The sequence below is a fragment of the Exophiala spinifera genome (assembly GCF_000836115.1).
Source record: "Exophiala spinifera strain CBS 89968 unplaced genomic scaffold supercont1.9, whole genome shotgun sequence".
Taxonomy (NCBI): domain Eukaryota; kingdom Fungi; phylum Ascomycota; class Eurotiomycetes; order Chaetothyriales; family Herpotrichiellaceae; genus Exophiala; species Exophiala spinifera.
Genome location: NW_015622521.1, coordinates 160,315 through 173,823, shown reverse-complemented (window position 1 = coordinate 173,823; position 13,509 = coordinate 160,315). Strand labels below are relative to the sequence as shown.

The following is a 13,509-nucleotide window of genomic DNA, read 5'->3' as shown; positions in this document are numbered from 1 at the left end:
ACGACTTCACGCAGCCATCGTGGCCGCAGACCAATGGGTTGGCCGTCATCGGCCTGGATCTTTTGGGCGTCCGTCCAGTTCAAAACTGGGCAGGCGCTACTTGGAGAAAGGAAGGAGGAGGGTGTTTGGGGCAGGAGAAGAAGAGGAAAATTGAGAGGTCAACTGAAGTTGATGAGAAGGAGTCGAATGAGGAGGCAAATTGAGAATTAATCCAAAACCAGGCAGTGAAGAAATCTTTCTTTGTTTTCCAACACGCGCGTCGTGTTGTGAGCAAACATTTTCAAACACGCCCTCTTCACTTCCCTGGAATCGCTGCCTTACCCATGGGGATGAAGTCACTGGCTCTTACCTCTCTTCCAGACTTCATCTACCGCATCGCTTCCCACAATCGACCTAAATCCTGCCCGTTCGTTGACACCCTGTGTGTTTGATCTGCTCGATGCCCGCCATGGATTCACTGCAACAACAGTATTGGGCCATCTATGAAGAAGCTGTCGAGCTGCTCCAAACAAAATCGGAACGCAACGTAGAACGGGGAACAGACCTATGTGTAAGTCTCAATATCCCACGGACAGTGCTCCGCATCGCTAATCCTGTCTCCTCTAGCTCAATCTCCGAGATCGCATTGACATAGGTCTATTGTTGCGCGCCTTGGTCAACTACTCTCTCGCGATGTACTCCGAGTCGGTCGCCGATCAAGTCCAATACTCCAATGAATGCCTCGACCTCGCCACAATGCTGCAGGAGCAAAACCCCGATGATGAGACCGCTGCAGTGTTGAATATGGCCCGGGAGCTGGTCCAGACTATCAAAGACCATGCTGAAGAGGAAGGTGTTGATCTCGACGATATCCAACAAGACAACAATATTTCTTGGGAGGGACAGTTCACAAAGGCTTGGAAGGCTTCTAAGGAGACCCGAGAGAAATCTGCGACAGCGACCGCCAGTAGCCCTGCCCGCGAGGTTGACACTGACACGGCAGGCGAATCTCAGAGCACTGTCGCTACCACTGTCATCGCAACTGATGATGAGGTGGGTTCAGAGCCAACCGAAACCGACGAAGCCGACAAAGGGGACGATGCCGAGGACACCGAGTGACGCACCGTCTGCATTCTGGTTTAAGGGGCACCGTCTGCATTCTGGTTCGAGGGATGTTGTTCCATATCTCAGGGCCTTTCGTGTGTTGTTGCGTTCCTCAGCGGAGTAGAAATGTGAACTCAATAGCATTTGCATGACCAAGGCAACACAATTTGTACCCTGTAGTAGATACCAGATTCTCAAGTACCTTTAGTCGGTAATAGTACCTACAGGTACCTCACATCCTGTACTCGGGGCACACTTGGCGGCTTGGCGCTCATGCTCGTTCGTACCTTCCTGTTGTGACAGTTTGCTCACCTCGCATTCCGCAAGGCTGAGTGCTCCTTGGCCCCACTTTTTCACCAAAGGGGTGTTATAGGAGCGACTCGCAAAATACATCACCCAGCTGAACATTGGTACAAGAAGCGTGGTGACACGTCAATGTACGAGTAGAAATAGGTCCATTGCCATCACATGACGGGCGCATCTTGGCGCCTAAACAGGATCTTCCGGAATACTCCGCCCGTTTGCCCTGAGCCATTTTTGGACCGTTCTCCACCATTTTTTGGCTCTTCTGAGGATCTGAGACTGCGTCATGATGGGATCCATCAGCACAATGAAGAACCATGAACCTGAGGTTCAAAAAACAAAAATAGTGGCGCCCACGCTGAGTCTCGAACTCAGAACTGCGTAGCGTTGTTAGTTTACTTTTCTTCTGCTTTGTAGCACACAACGGCTTACCCTTAAGATGTCTGGTAGTGAAACCATAAAAGTCTTACGCGCTAACCAATTGTGCCACGCGGGCTTCATCCTCCTTTCGAGGGATGATTTGGCTATAAAATCCAGGAGTAGGCTATCTAAGCAAAGTTTTTGAAAAAGGCGAAGGCGAAAGGGTAATGGGGAGGAGGGGGGGGCGGCCTTGTGCTCCACCCCGAGGGGCTTTCTTTGTACGGAGATACGCGTCGAAAGTTCAGCCCTGACGCCCGCTGACTCCAGGCTCTGACGAGCATTTCTCCTCGGAACACCACACTGTACGTACGATCTTGCTAGCATTACATTTCAATAGCTGGGCCGTAGCATCTACCTGTACCTTTTGTTGCTCGGTCTACCCAGTGCGGAAGGGTGTGGGTCAAGCAATAATATACGCTAGTACATATCAGGGAAGAAGACTGATTTATAGGTATCAACACAGTACCTTTCTGAGCTTTCTCCACGTGGACGCTTATCACCTACGTTAATGCCACACACTCTACTTGGTGTGGCTCGCAGAGTTTGTGCAGACCGCCGAGCCTCAGAATCGTGCAGCGCAATTCGAAGGGTTGGGGATGCAAATCATCCATCTATCTCCAAGTTCTCAATCTCGTCTCCCTCCTCCGCCTCGGCCGCTGCGGCTTCTCCTGCATCACGCTTGGCCGTTGCCCCGGTCTTCTTGAGGGCCCCTTCTGAGGATTCCGAGATCATTGGCGGTCTCCAAACACGCCACACATGTTCCATCGGTCATCGTTGGAGTAGAAGTTAGACAATCCGCTGCCTTGGCCGCCTCAAAGACATGGAACTGGGGCTGTTGGGGAAGTCGAGCTTCTGCTGTTCGGCGCCCCAAGGCTCGAGCTCCAGTACCACGTCCAAATCCGCATCCCATATTTTGATGCCTCGGAGTTTGTGGTTCAGAAAACTGCGAGTCATCGGTATCGCTGCCGAGAAGGTGGCTACGATATCAACCTGAGGACTGACTTCCACATGTACGACTCTGCCATTCTCAGATGCTGGAGGGTCCGGTTTGCATTGCCCGCTGATGTTTTGCTGACATCCATCATGGAAAACCCAGCGAGGGCGTTCGGGACGATTTGGAACGGCTCTCTTTGGCGCCTCTGGGCTAAGACGCGAGATGCCAGTGACAACAAGGGCTTGGAAAGCTTGGAAGTTTAATCCCTCGGTGATGGCACACCAAGGGGATTCATCGAGAGTATCTAGTATTGCTTAGCTTCGGTCATTTAGAAGTGGATCTCGCGAGACATACGGCGTGGTCTTCGATGGCGATGAGTCGATCTTTTCTAACTGGACTTCTAGAAAATGTGCGATCCACGTGCGATGATCAGGGGCTACCAAGAATCGCTTTACGAAATACACACATGAGTACTTCTCAACTTTCGAGGTGAAGCTTTCAACTATTTCTGGTTTGATATTTGGAACGAGCTTCAGCTCACAACTGACTTTGCGAAGTGAGGTAGGTTTGCAGAGCTTCTGAAGGGCACCCACCACCTTCTCTGAAATATCGATAACCGTCTCTTTAAACGGTATGGCGTATAAGGTGTTGGACCCTGTCATGAGCTGACTGGCATCTATTCTTGTCGAGGGAGATGGCGTCGCATTGTGAACAGATCCCAGATTCGTAGTAAACTCGGCGGTTTGGTCTGAGTCTGCTCTCTCATAGCTTCGTGCTGACATCATCTCACCTCTGTACCTTTTGACGCCGATGCCGCATTATGCGGCTGAATGTTGTTGATCGCAAGCTATGCCTTTCCCCCGTCCCAGTGGATACTAATTCTTCACGGAGAGGAATTGTTCCTGCTGGATGTATTTTTGAAGAGTGACCTTTGACGTGTATGCTGCTACAATCTCCACACCTAAATTGTCCATCATGACAATCCGCGTGAAGTCGCAATGGGAACAGGTTCGCCACGGTTTTTCGGACTGGTGGTGCACTTTACTCCTCTCATGAGCTTGCGTTTCATGGTGATGAAGTTCGTCATAAGTAGCAAATGCTTGAACACAGCTCTCAATGATGCAGAAATGTTGGTGCTGCCATTGGTATCAGAGGCGGTGACGTTGGAGAGCTGGCTGGAAATCGAAGACAGTGAGCACAGCCTGGGAAAGTACATGGAAGGTTCTGGTGGTGCATCACACGAAGGTGGCGCTGATAATTGTCAAGCTTCTGCCATGCCAATGCGCTAGCTAATGAGCTGACGTTCGCCATGATCGCAGTGGTGCAGTAGAGCCAACGTTTGCTCCTGGAGTCTTGGGTCGGATTGATTTGGTTTTCCCTACCACATCGTGTCCATGCGGAGGAGCGAAGGGTGTTACTTACAGGGAACTCCTTGTCGCAACCGCTACACTCGCAGGGATACTGTACGATTCCATGCTTGTTGCGCTTGTGTTGCGTGAAGTTATTCTGATGATCTGTACGAAAGTCGCAACCGAGTTCGTCGCAAATGAAGGGGTACAGTTCTGGATGTTGAGACTTCTTGTGTTCTTGCAGAGGTCTTGCATGCGGGAACGAAGCCTGGCAACCTTTGTGGCCACAGACACTGAATTTGGCCATGATCTCTCAGAATGGCTGCCAAAGACTTTGATGCATGGCTTTCGCCGTGTGGAGGCTTCGCAATTGGGAAAGGGTAGAATACAAAATAATTCAGGAAGTCTGGGGTCCGTGGATATTGATCTGAGGTTATGATGAGAGCGCCTGGAGAGTAAGAGTAATAGTGACAAACATTCTGCCTGTGGCCTTGTGACACAAACCCAAAGCTGGACTCCAAGACCAGCTGTAAAAAAAATCGGATGGATCTCTTTGAAGCAGTGGCAGAGAGCGAAGCTTCAGGCAGTGATTCCTCACCCGCGAGGACCGGTGACATGGGAAGCAAACCAGGTGGTTGCCCCTCGCCAAACAATCAAACAATCAAACAATCCTCGACAGCCACAAGCCACAAGCCAAAACAACCAACTTACTGCTGAACGCTCTAGGCTTCGCTCTACGCCTGCAAGATATTGTTGGCTTTGCCCATCGGTGCAAGAATTGATAGTCAGTAGCTACCCACTGTTCGTACAAGACACTGACCTGTTTGAAGGTACGCGACCTCTGCCTCACCCTCAACCACTTCCTCCGCTCAACGACCCTTCGCACGCCAGAAGCATGGATTCGCTACAACAGCACTATTGGTCGGAATACCAGGAAGCGGTCGACCTGCTCGACAAAGCCGATGTGCAAGAAGGAGTTGACCTCTGTCTCGCGCTCCGGCGCCGCATTGACATGAGCCTCTAACTGCGTGCCATGGTCAACGCGGCTTTGGCAATTTATTCCGATCTTCTCGTCGACCGCATGGATTACGCCAATGAATGCTTCGACTTGGCCTCCATGATGCACGATCAGGCTCCCGACGATTCGACCAAATGGCTGATCGAGCATGCACGAAAGCTCTTGGACGATGCAAAGGCACAGCGCGAAGAGGAGCCAGAGGAATCAACCGCAAGCAACACCGGAGACACCGGCATTTCATGGGAGGGCCAGTTCACCAAGGAATGGAAGGCAGCCAAAGAAGCCAGAGAGGCCAGAGAAGCTCGGGAAGGGACAGCTACAGCTACAGCCACAGCCAGCTGTTCAACTCACCATGATACTACTACAAGCGAGTCTCAACGCACCCTTGCCACCACAGTTCATGATGATGATGATGACGATCCGGGATCTGAAGCAACCGAGACAAACTGAAGTTGTGGGCTTGCATTCGTCAAAGGCCGACCGGCCCATCGGCTCGGCTCAGCTCAGCTCAGAGATGGGGTGTTGAGCAGGATTAGAAAGCTGATCAGAGTTTTTGACCATGCCTGCTATGTTGCACGGACACGCCCACACTTGCACCGCTCGTACTTGGTGCTCTACTGTCCGCCTCTTTCCAAGGACAGGGAACTCAGGTAGCCGGCGTAGGCAGTTGGTAATATCATGATATGATCCTGCATTTGTATTTGTATTACTGGTCCTTTCGCTACAAGAAAACGCAGCCGGCATGGAGCGCATGGCTTTCACCAAGGTTACGAGGACCTCTCTTCATATCAAGGGCGACCCCTTTATCAGGGGGTGCAAGGCTCGCTCAGCCTTGCTGAGTCACGCGGGCGGTGGGTGCTTGGTCGGAAAGAGACGCCCGCGTTGGGGACTCCAACGGATTTTTGGAACCCAAGCCGAGTTTGAGCACTCCGCGAGATTTCTTGATTTACAGTGCCCCAGACGTCCCGATGCCACCGGGCGGTTTCTCGATAGCGTCCATTGTCCTTACTATGGTAGACTACCTTCCATGGGTTCTAGCTATTTGAGGAACACCGCAAAGACGTCCTTCTCAGGCGGGGTCCTGAACTAACGCACAATCTGATATCACCCTGAGATGGTGTGTTGTGACAAAGCCTCATGCCAGCCCACCACCATGCCTCTGTCCATGTTATTCCCCCCAGAACCCAGCACCCGGTCTGGCACGATGAAGTTCTTTCCTCTCTGCAGTACCACTTGATCAGTTCTGGGCCACCATGTGCTTGGAGGTGTAAATCGACGGCAAATGCGTAATCGAGTACAGCTCGCTCGCACTGAGGAACCTTGCAGGCCCCAACCAATTGACCTATGCTCCGCATGGACACCGTCGATGGTGGCCGACTCTTGAGCTACCGAGACCGTTTTCACAGACTCGATACTTTTTGCCTGCGACGTCTCTGGTTCGATACCTCTTGTTGACGATGGCCCTCCTGTCGGCCGCATGATATTCTTTGATGAAAGTATCGCAGTTCTCCTTTTCGCCGCCGGAAGACCCTGCTACTGAAGCGGATTTCCTTCGACAGACATGAGAAACTGGACTCACTTCGTTGATGACTGGTAAGTTTTGCTCGTTTGTGGCATCTTTATCATCGTCTTTCCTCTCCATCAATTCAGACAAGCTCTTGTGCTGGGCGACATTTGTCGGTTTCTTGGGATGTCTCCTGGGTCTGGTCATGAGATTCATTGGGCGTGCCGTCAACATCATCGCTGCTAGGTCGTTCGTGGTTCAGGTCAAGAGTTATTGGTGAATGTGCTGCCTTGGAGATGCTGCAGAAGCCCCTTCTGGGTAGAGGGTCTGATGACATTACCACAGTCTGAGCGCCAATTCTTGCCATCGTCCGAGTTGTCGTGATCCAAGGAGCAGCTCGTCTAGGCAGTAGGTGCGAATCTGCCACTCAATGACGATGGGACTGACTTTCGAGATTGTTGAAGCGTTTTTGGCTGGGTTGTCTTTTGTGGTATGTTTTGATGGCAAGATATGATACGTCTCCCTCACTCTCATAACAGAGTTCAGCCGTTAATTGCAAGGCTGCAGACAAATGTACAGGTCCCTAGTGGCTGCTTCTGGTGTAGTCGCGGTTACATTCCAGTTCAACTCGCTGAGGTGTGACTCGGAATGAACCAAATGCAAAGGAAATGTGCTAAATGTCTTTGAGCATATCAAGCACAAGCTCCGAACATGGTCATTGACCTCGTGCGAGTGTATCTCTGTCTTGTCCTCGAATAGCTGCTCGTAGTCTTGTCCAGCGACAGATATGGTTCCGATCGTTGGTGAAGAGAGAGATGTTTGTCGGCGGCTGCCTGCTAGTTGAAAACAAAGCTACAACTGTCAAAAGTACATGCCTCGTGGCTGCCATGCGTTGACTGCAAACGGCGACGGTGGTGGAGCAATTTCTGTAGAACGGGCTGTCAGTAATGTGTCATGCCCATTCGATGCAATTCCTTCCTAACAGGAAAAACGTGCTGAACTTGATCACTTCTTGGCCGAAGCTTTTGATCTTCATGCAACGATCGCCAGAGGGACTTACACGAGGAACATGGTTGCAAGCTTGGATCTCGCAAGTACCCCGCGCGTTCGGACCTTGTGTTTACGAGGAGGGTTCTCTTTGCAGTGCCGAGATAATTGCAACCGGGCTCGTCGCACGCGGAAGGATGGCGTTCTGAATGGTTTCCCTTCTCGCGTGCCTCTGGCTGTTTTGGTCTTTCGAAAGACTGATGACAGCTTGTCTGGCGGCAGACATAATGGGAGAACCCTTGGAAGGAATCCGGCGTGTGAGATATATATACACACAAGAGCATCCGCGCATACAGCAAGCGGTAGAAGCTGGATTTTTGTATCCCAGTACTGAAAGTTCAAGAACAATAAATACCTGACGGGACCCTGCCCTAATCTGCAGTGTATTCACTGAATGGTATTGGATCTTCGTGACGGCACTGCCTAGATTCTCCTTATCGAGTGACAATGAATCTCTTTGTCAATAAAAGACGCCATTCTGCCTACCTTGTTTCTCTTTCACTGGTTGGTATTGACATCAGATGGATTGGACATTACCTACCTTCGTCCTCACGCCGCGTTATACGAAACCTCGATGACGACAAATGGTTCCCTGTTCGGCATGCTTGATTTTGGAATAATCCACATACCACCGTGAGGTACCGCGGTCTCCGATCTCCTCTTCCAAACGTACCACGAGCGACTACCTCTTGAGGGCCGTGTAGCCACCCGCGTCTCCGTCACCCACCCAGAATGCTATCAGATGGATCTGACGCCAGGTCAGTCAGAAACCCTCGGGCACGCACCTATCAAGCTTTCGAGTTCGAGCTTCACTGGGAGGATCGCGAGATCATGATGACTCATGTCAGCCAACACCATCCCGATCTATGCAAATATGTCCCACCGAAACCGTACCAGATGCCTGATCTTCGTGTGATGGGCGAAGAAGAATGGAGGGATGAAATACGGCTCAGATACCATATGAGGCGCTTCAACATTGACATCACCGCACTGGAGATGAAGCTCCCAAAAGGGGATGTCTGGGATTGTATCGATGATTTCGAAGAAGTGCAGGCATTATGTCAGTCGGCCGATGCTACGGTTCTTTCAACGTTTCGGTTCATCCTGGCGACTTGTTTGGTTGGCGAGGATGTCGAGATTTTTGAAACGAATTTGTCCTGGCTTCGTCCGGCATGGGGCTTTAAGTTAGATGGGACCGAATGTCCGTTCCTCCCTGACGGTACGATTTCCTCAATCGTATACTGCCGAGGTAGTGCTAACGATCTCATCAGACTTTGATAATAGCCAGAACGCCAAACGCAACCGAGTGTTGCAGTGGCGTGAAGAATCCCTTAGATGCGTACAGGTATCTTCCCGCGACAAAGAACTTCAAGCGACGGGTTTTCTCGAGTCAGCTGCAGGAGAAGACCACGATCTTATCCGCAGACCAAAGGGTCAGGAAGCTACGTTTACTCAAGAGATGGATATTCCACAGACAAAATCGACAAGACCAGAGAAGACTTGATGCCCGTATGTTCTGGGGAGAGTCTGCGAACAGGTGTCGGGCCGGGGCCTTTCGTCGAGGAGGCATCGAAGAAAAGCGTCGCAAAAGAGGGAAGACGGCAGGATACCTACTTGCGAGAAGGCAAGAGTTCGAGCGTAGCGAAATTCATGTAAGGGTCCACATATTCAGGAAGTAGTGACCTTTGATCCGCGCAGGAACCGAAGGCTGAACCGCATAGCCAACTGTACTGTGGTTGGTATTATCTACCGAGCCTTCGGAATGGAGAAGAAATTCCAGATGCCCCTTTCTCGTGCTCCGTATGGCGTGACCGTTCGATTGATCGGAATAATCCGTACTCTGTGCTCAGTTTAAAAGAAATCTGTGGGATACGGAGAACACCACGGAGTCAGTTAGGTGCGAACGAATGGCTCAAAACACCCCTGCAGTACAGTGAGCGTATGTGAAACAAGGGGGTGGGAAAGCTGTGAAACATTTTTTGAGGCTGGACAAAGTCAATGGTTGGCCAGTTTTGCGACTGGAGAGGTTTTGGATATGGCTGATCCACCGAAGTCGTGGTGCGAGGACACGACAACATCGGCCAGGGCACACGAGTAGTCGTCAGTACGGGGTATACCGGACGTGTTCGAGGACTCGTAACCCGTAGAGTAGCTGGGTGGAGAAGGTTTGCTCGCATCGCATCGCATGGTATGAAACGAGACTTCAGTTGGAGAGATCGAGAAATCCCTCTCGCTGGATGGAGTATCTTGAGCCCGTCAATGAGCGCAGGTGGTGATGGCTTGATAGAGCGTCGTACTCAGCATGGCGCAGGCAAAACCAAAATCGGTGGCGACGGCGAGTGGCGCGTGGCGGGGGAATCGGTGGCTGGTGGCCCGTGACCACAGTGAGTATCGATAAGACTTTTACTTGGCGGAGACTCCCTAGCAACCAGGCCGATAAGCGTAGTGAGGCCCGGACGAGGCCAGGATAAGCGTGCAACAGGTGGCCAGCCGCGAAGCTTGGGGGCCTCAGGGGCCTGGACTCGACCCGGTCGACCCCTAATCGCCCACCAATGGCCTCTTGACTCAGACACATCCGACGCCAGCTTCCCCTGTAGCGTGGTACACGCCGGCGCTAAGCAAGCCACAACTGCGTCAATGGTTGATCGTCCATCTTTTCCTTGCCATGGATCGTGGCCAGGATTCTCAGAGGTCTATCAGCCAACTATTCCTGCTCCTCTGCGCAGTCTTCGTCACCTCCTAATGTACGGACTAACTGTACTTCCTCAAAGACGCTTCTGATAGAGCTTCTTTTTGACAGACTCCCTTCGACCTCTCGAGCGTTCTCTGTCCTCCTGCGGTTTCTCGCAAAACCTCTACATCCTGTCTTGTTTACACACCACTCCGACACCGTGCTGTGACTCTGTTTACATCCAGCCGCAGATTTGGTTCTACAAAATCCATGGCAGCCCTAGCATAACGCGAGTTCCTGGCCCTCCGGTTCCTGGCTCCCATTTCTACTCCTCCGCAGCCATGGAGACCATTCCTCCTCAGGTGTGGGAAGTCGCCCATACCCTCGTTGCTCGCAACGAGACCAACTCGACCTCGGCCGCTACGACAGAGAGTCGACCGGGAAGTTACAAAGCCATTGGACTCAGTCTGGCCATAGGCTCAGGCCTCTTCATCGGCACATCATTTGTGTTAAAGAAGGTTGGATTGCTCAAGTCGACCCAGAAATACAATGAAGAGGCGGGCGAGGGCTATGGCTATCTCAAAAACTGGTACTGGTGGACAGGAATGACTCTCATGATCATCGGCGAATTCGCAAACTTTGGCGCATACTGTTTTGTCGACGCGATTCTCGTGGCTCCCATGGGCGCACTGAGTGTCGTCGTCACCACGATCCTATCGGCCATCTTCCTGAAAGAGCGCTTGAGTTTTATCGGCAAGGTTGGCTGCTTCAACTGCATCATTGGCAGCATCGTCATTGCTCTCAATGCTCCGGAGCAAAGCGCAGTGGCCGACATTCAGGAGATGCAGCACTTTGTCATTGCTCCTGGGTTTTTGTGTTACGCCGGCGTCATTATTGCAAGCTGCGTTTTCGTGGCACTGTGGGTTGCGCCTCGCTATGGCAAGAAGAGTATGATGGTCTACTTGAGCATTTGCAGCTCGATCGGAGGCCTCAGCGTCGTTGCAACTCAAGGCTTGGGAAGTGCAATTGTGGCGCAAGCCAATGGGGAAGCCCAGTTCAACAAGTGGTTTCTCTATGTTCTTCTCGTGTTCGTTATTGCAACGTTGCTGACCGAGATCATCTACCTGAATGTAAGTACATACTCTTCCTGCGTGCCTCCCCAATACTGACCCGTCAACAGAAAGCATTGGATATCTTCCAAGCCGCCCTCGTCACGCCAACATACTACGTGTTTTTCACAAGCGCCACCATCATCACCTCTGCCATCTTATTCCGAGGATTCAAGGGAACCGTGGTTACGATCATGACTGTTGTCCTCGGATTTTTCCAAATTTGTGCCGGCGTTATCCTCCTCCAGATGTCGAAGTCTGCAAAGGATGTTCCAGATGCGGCTGTTTTCAAAGGAGATCTCGACCAAGTTCGCGAGATTGCCGAGGTTGAGCAGCCAGAGACGGAACCAAAAGCAGACGCCATTCGTGGCACGGCCGCTCTGATCAGGAGAATGTCAACAACGCGGCGGAAATGGGAGCAAGAAGAGGCCAAACGACTACACGACGAAAAGATGCAAGATCAGCTGGAACCAGTCCGGGAAAATGAGATTGTGGAGTGGGATGGCCTTCGGCGGAGGAAAACGGTCATCGGAGAGCCTGGGTCATCACCAGCACCCCGTAGGAAGACTGCGCATCCTCCGCTGGGCATGTCGCATTTTCCAGAACCCGACGATGAGGCCAACCAGAATCACGGCCCCAGCTTTTTCGAAAATCTGCGTAGCCGTGCGCAAACACTCATCCACACTCCGACACCTCCTAATCACCCCAGTACCGTGACGGCAGCCGGTCTCAACAGCCCTCTGTATCCCGTGGCTTTGACGGATATCAAATTTCAGCCGTCGCAAATCGACTCTCCTATCCATCCCTACGGTCCCGGCAGCCTTGAAGATGCACAGGAACGTATTTACGGACTCGCACCGGGAGAACGTAAAGTGCAAGACACCAAGGCGGGAATTATTCAGCCCTCGCCACGATCGAAGCCTCTCCCAGCCAAACCGACTCCGTCTCCATCGCTGCGACCGCCGCAAGAAGCGCGGCGGCAGTTCTCTTTCACCAACTTTCTCCGACCAGGCTCTCGGACACCAACCACTGACTCCGCGAATTCACGGCCTGCCATGCAAAGCCGCACGAGTAGCGCGAGTCACGAGCAAAAGCGAGCCATGAAAAGTGCAACAGAAGAGGAAAGATTGGGTCTTGTCAAGGGTGATTCCCACGTTGCTTTGCTTCAGCCTGAAATGTCCCATTCTCCTGAGCGCCAGCCCATCACTCGCCCACACTCCCACACCAGTTCTGTCAGTAGCGTTGATGATCACTATCGTTATCAATACCCTTCTCCCTCTAGAAGTTCTCAGACTTATTCTGACGACGATGATGGGTGGCAGATGACGAACTCGACGAGTCCACCACGGATCAACCAGCCAGTACCAAACCTGCAAAATCCAGTTCCAGTTCTCCAAAGCCCGAGCACTCGGAAGAGACCGAGCCCGCCAAGAACTCAGTATCAGCAGCCAGCCCCGACGAATATGCCGGTCACCGGCGCCGCGGCAGCCGCACTCCCCGGTACAATGGTGGGCGGAGGACGAGTACAGGGCAGAGTCGCAACAGCAGCGTCAGACCGTTTCCAGAATTCATCGACGAACCAACAACGGAACACTCAGAGTCCACCACCTGGATACCAGGAGAGAGATTTCGCACCTCGCCGAGCTCGAGCTTCAGAGGATCTGAGAAGGGATCAAACCCTGACGGAGGCTAATGCCCGAGGCCGAGAACTGGGTATTAGTGGTGACGACCATGACTCTGCTAGAAGTAGGTTTGAAGAACAGAGCAGAAGAGAACGGGAAGAGAGGAGATTGAGAGCGACGGGGCGTCGTCAAAGTTGGAAGCCAACTACGCCCGAAATGAGATGACACTGTTTGATGTCTGTATACTTAGATGTAGCTTTGTTAGCGGGTCAACGACACAGGATACCCATGACCGTACAGGATAACGCAAGGAAATGAATGGTTTGATTCAGCAATTAACGAATGTGGTCTCTTCCGATCTCTCATTTTTGTGCCCGTGCTCGTGCCCGTACCCGTGGCCGTACTCGTTCCCTCAGCGCGAGAGCTCACTCCTGTCCTGATCTAATTAC

At 52.0% G+C, this 13,509-nt stretch overlaps 5 protein-coding genes and 1 non-coding gene across 6 annotated transcripts; 4 read left to right on the top strand and 2 right to left on the bottom strand.

Moving 5' to 3' along the window:
* Nucleotides 1-448: 448 nt before the first annotated feature.
* Nucleotides 449-1,098, top strand: PV08_11097 (uncharacterized protein; the record flags this gene model as incomplete). Its single annotated transcript, XM_016385408.1, has 2 exons — nucleotides 449-550; nucleotides 607-1,098. The coding sequence occupies 2 exons, from the start codon at nucleotides 449-451 to the stop codon at nucleotides 1,096-1,098; spliced, it is 594 nt and encodes a 197-aa protein (XP_016230352.1).
* A 638-nt stretch (nucleotides 1,099-1,736) lies between these two features.
* Nucleotides 1,737-1,882, bottom strand: PV08_11096. Its single transcript has one exon. It is a non-coding gene; the product is annotated as a tRNA-Lys (tRNA).
* A 710-nt stretch (nucleotides 1,883-2,592) lies between these two features.
* PV08_11095 (uncharacterized protein) lies at nucleotides 2,593-3,522 on the bottom strand (the record flags this gene model as incomplete). Its single annotated transcript, XM_016385407.1, has 2 exons — nucleotides 2,593-3,044; nucleotides 3,207-3,522. 2 exons carry the CDS (start codon nucleotides 3,520-3,522, stop codon nucleotides 2,593-2,595), a joined length of 768 nt encoding a protein of 255 aa, XP_016230351.1.
* A 1,600-nt stretch (nucleotides 3,523-5,122) lies between these two features.
* On the top strand, nucleotides 5,123-5,557 carry PV08_11094 (uncharacterized protein; the record flags this gene model as incomplete). The annotated part of the gene is made up of 1 exon (XM_016385406.1): nucleotides 5,123-5,557. One exon carries the CDS (start codon nucleotides 5,123-5,125, stop codon nucleotides 5,555-5,557), a length of 435 nt encoding a protein of 144 aa, XP_016230350.1.
* Nucleotides 5,558-8,390: 2,833 nt separating this feature from the next.
* PV08_11093 (uncharacterized protein) lies at nucleotides 8,391-9,162 on the top strand (the record flags this gene model as incomplete). Its single annotated transcript, XM_016385405.1, has 2 exons — nucleotides 8,391-8,877; nucleotides 8,930-9,162. 2 exons carry the CDS (start codon nucleotides 8,391-8,393, stop codon nucleotides 9,160-9,162), a joined length of 720 nt encoding a protein of 239 aa, XP_016230349.1.
* Nucleotides 9,163-10,670: 1,508 nt separating this feature from the next.
* On the top strand, nucleotides 10,671-13,285 carry PV08_11092 (uncharacterized protein; the record flags this gene model as incomplete). Its single annotated transcript, XM_016385404.1, has 2 exons — nucleotides 10,671-11,459; nucleotides 11,510-13,285. The coding sequence occupies 2 exons, from the start codon at nucleotides 10,671-10,673 to the stop codon at nucleotides 13,283-13,285; spliced, it is 2,565 nt and encodes an 854-aa protein (XP_016230348.1).
* Between the last annotated feature and the right edge of the window lie 224 nt (nucleotides 13,286-13,509).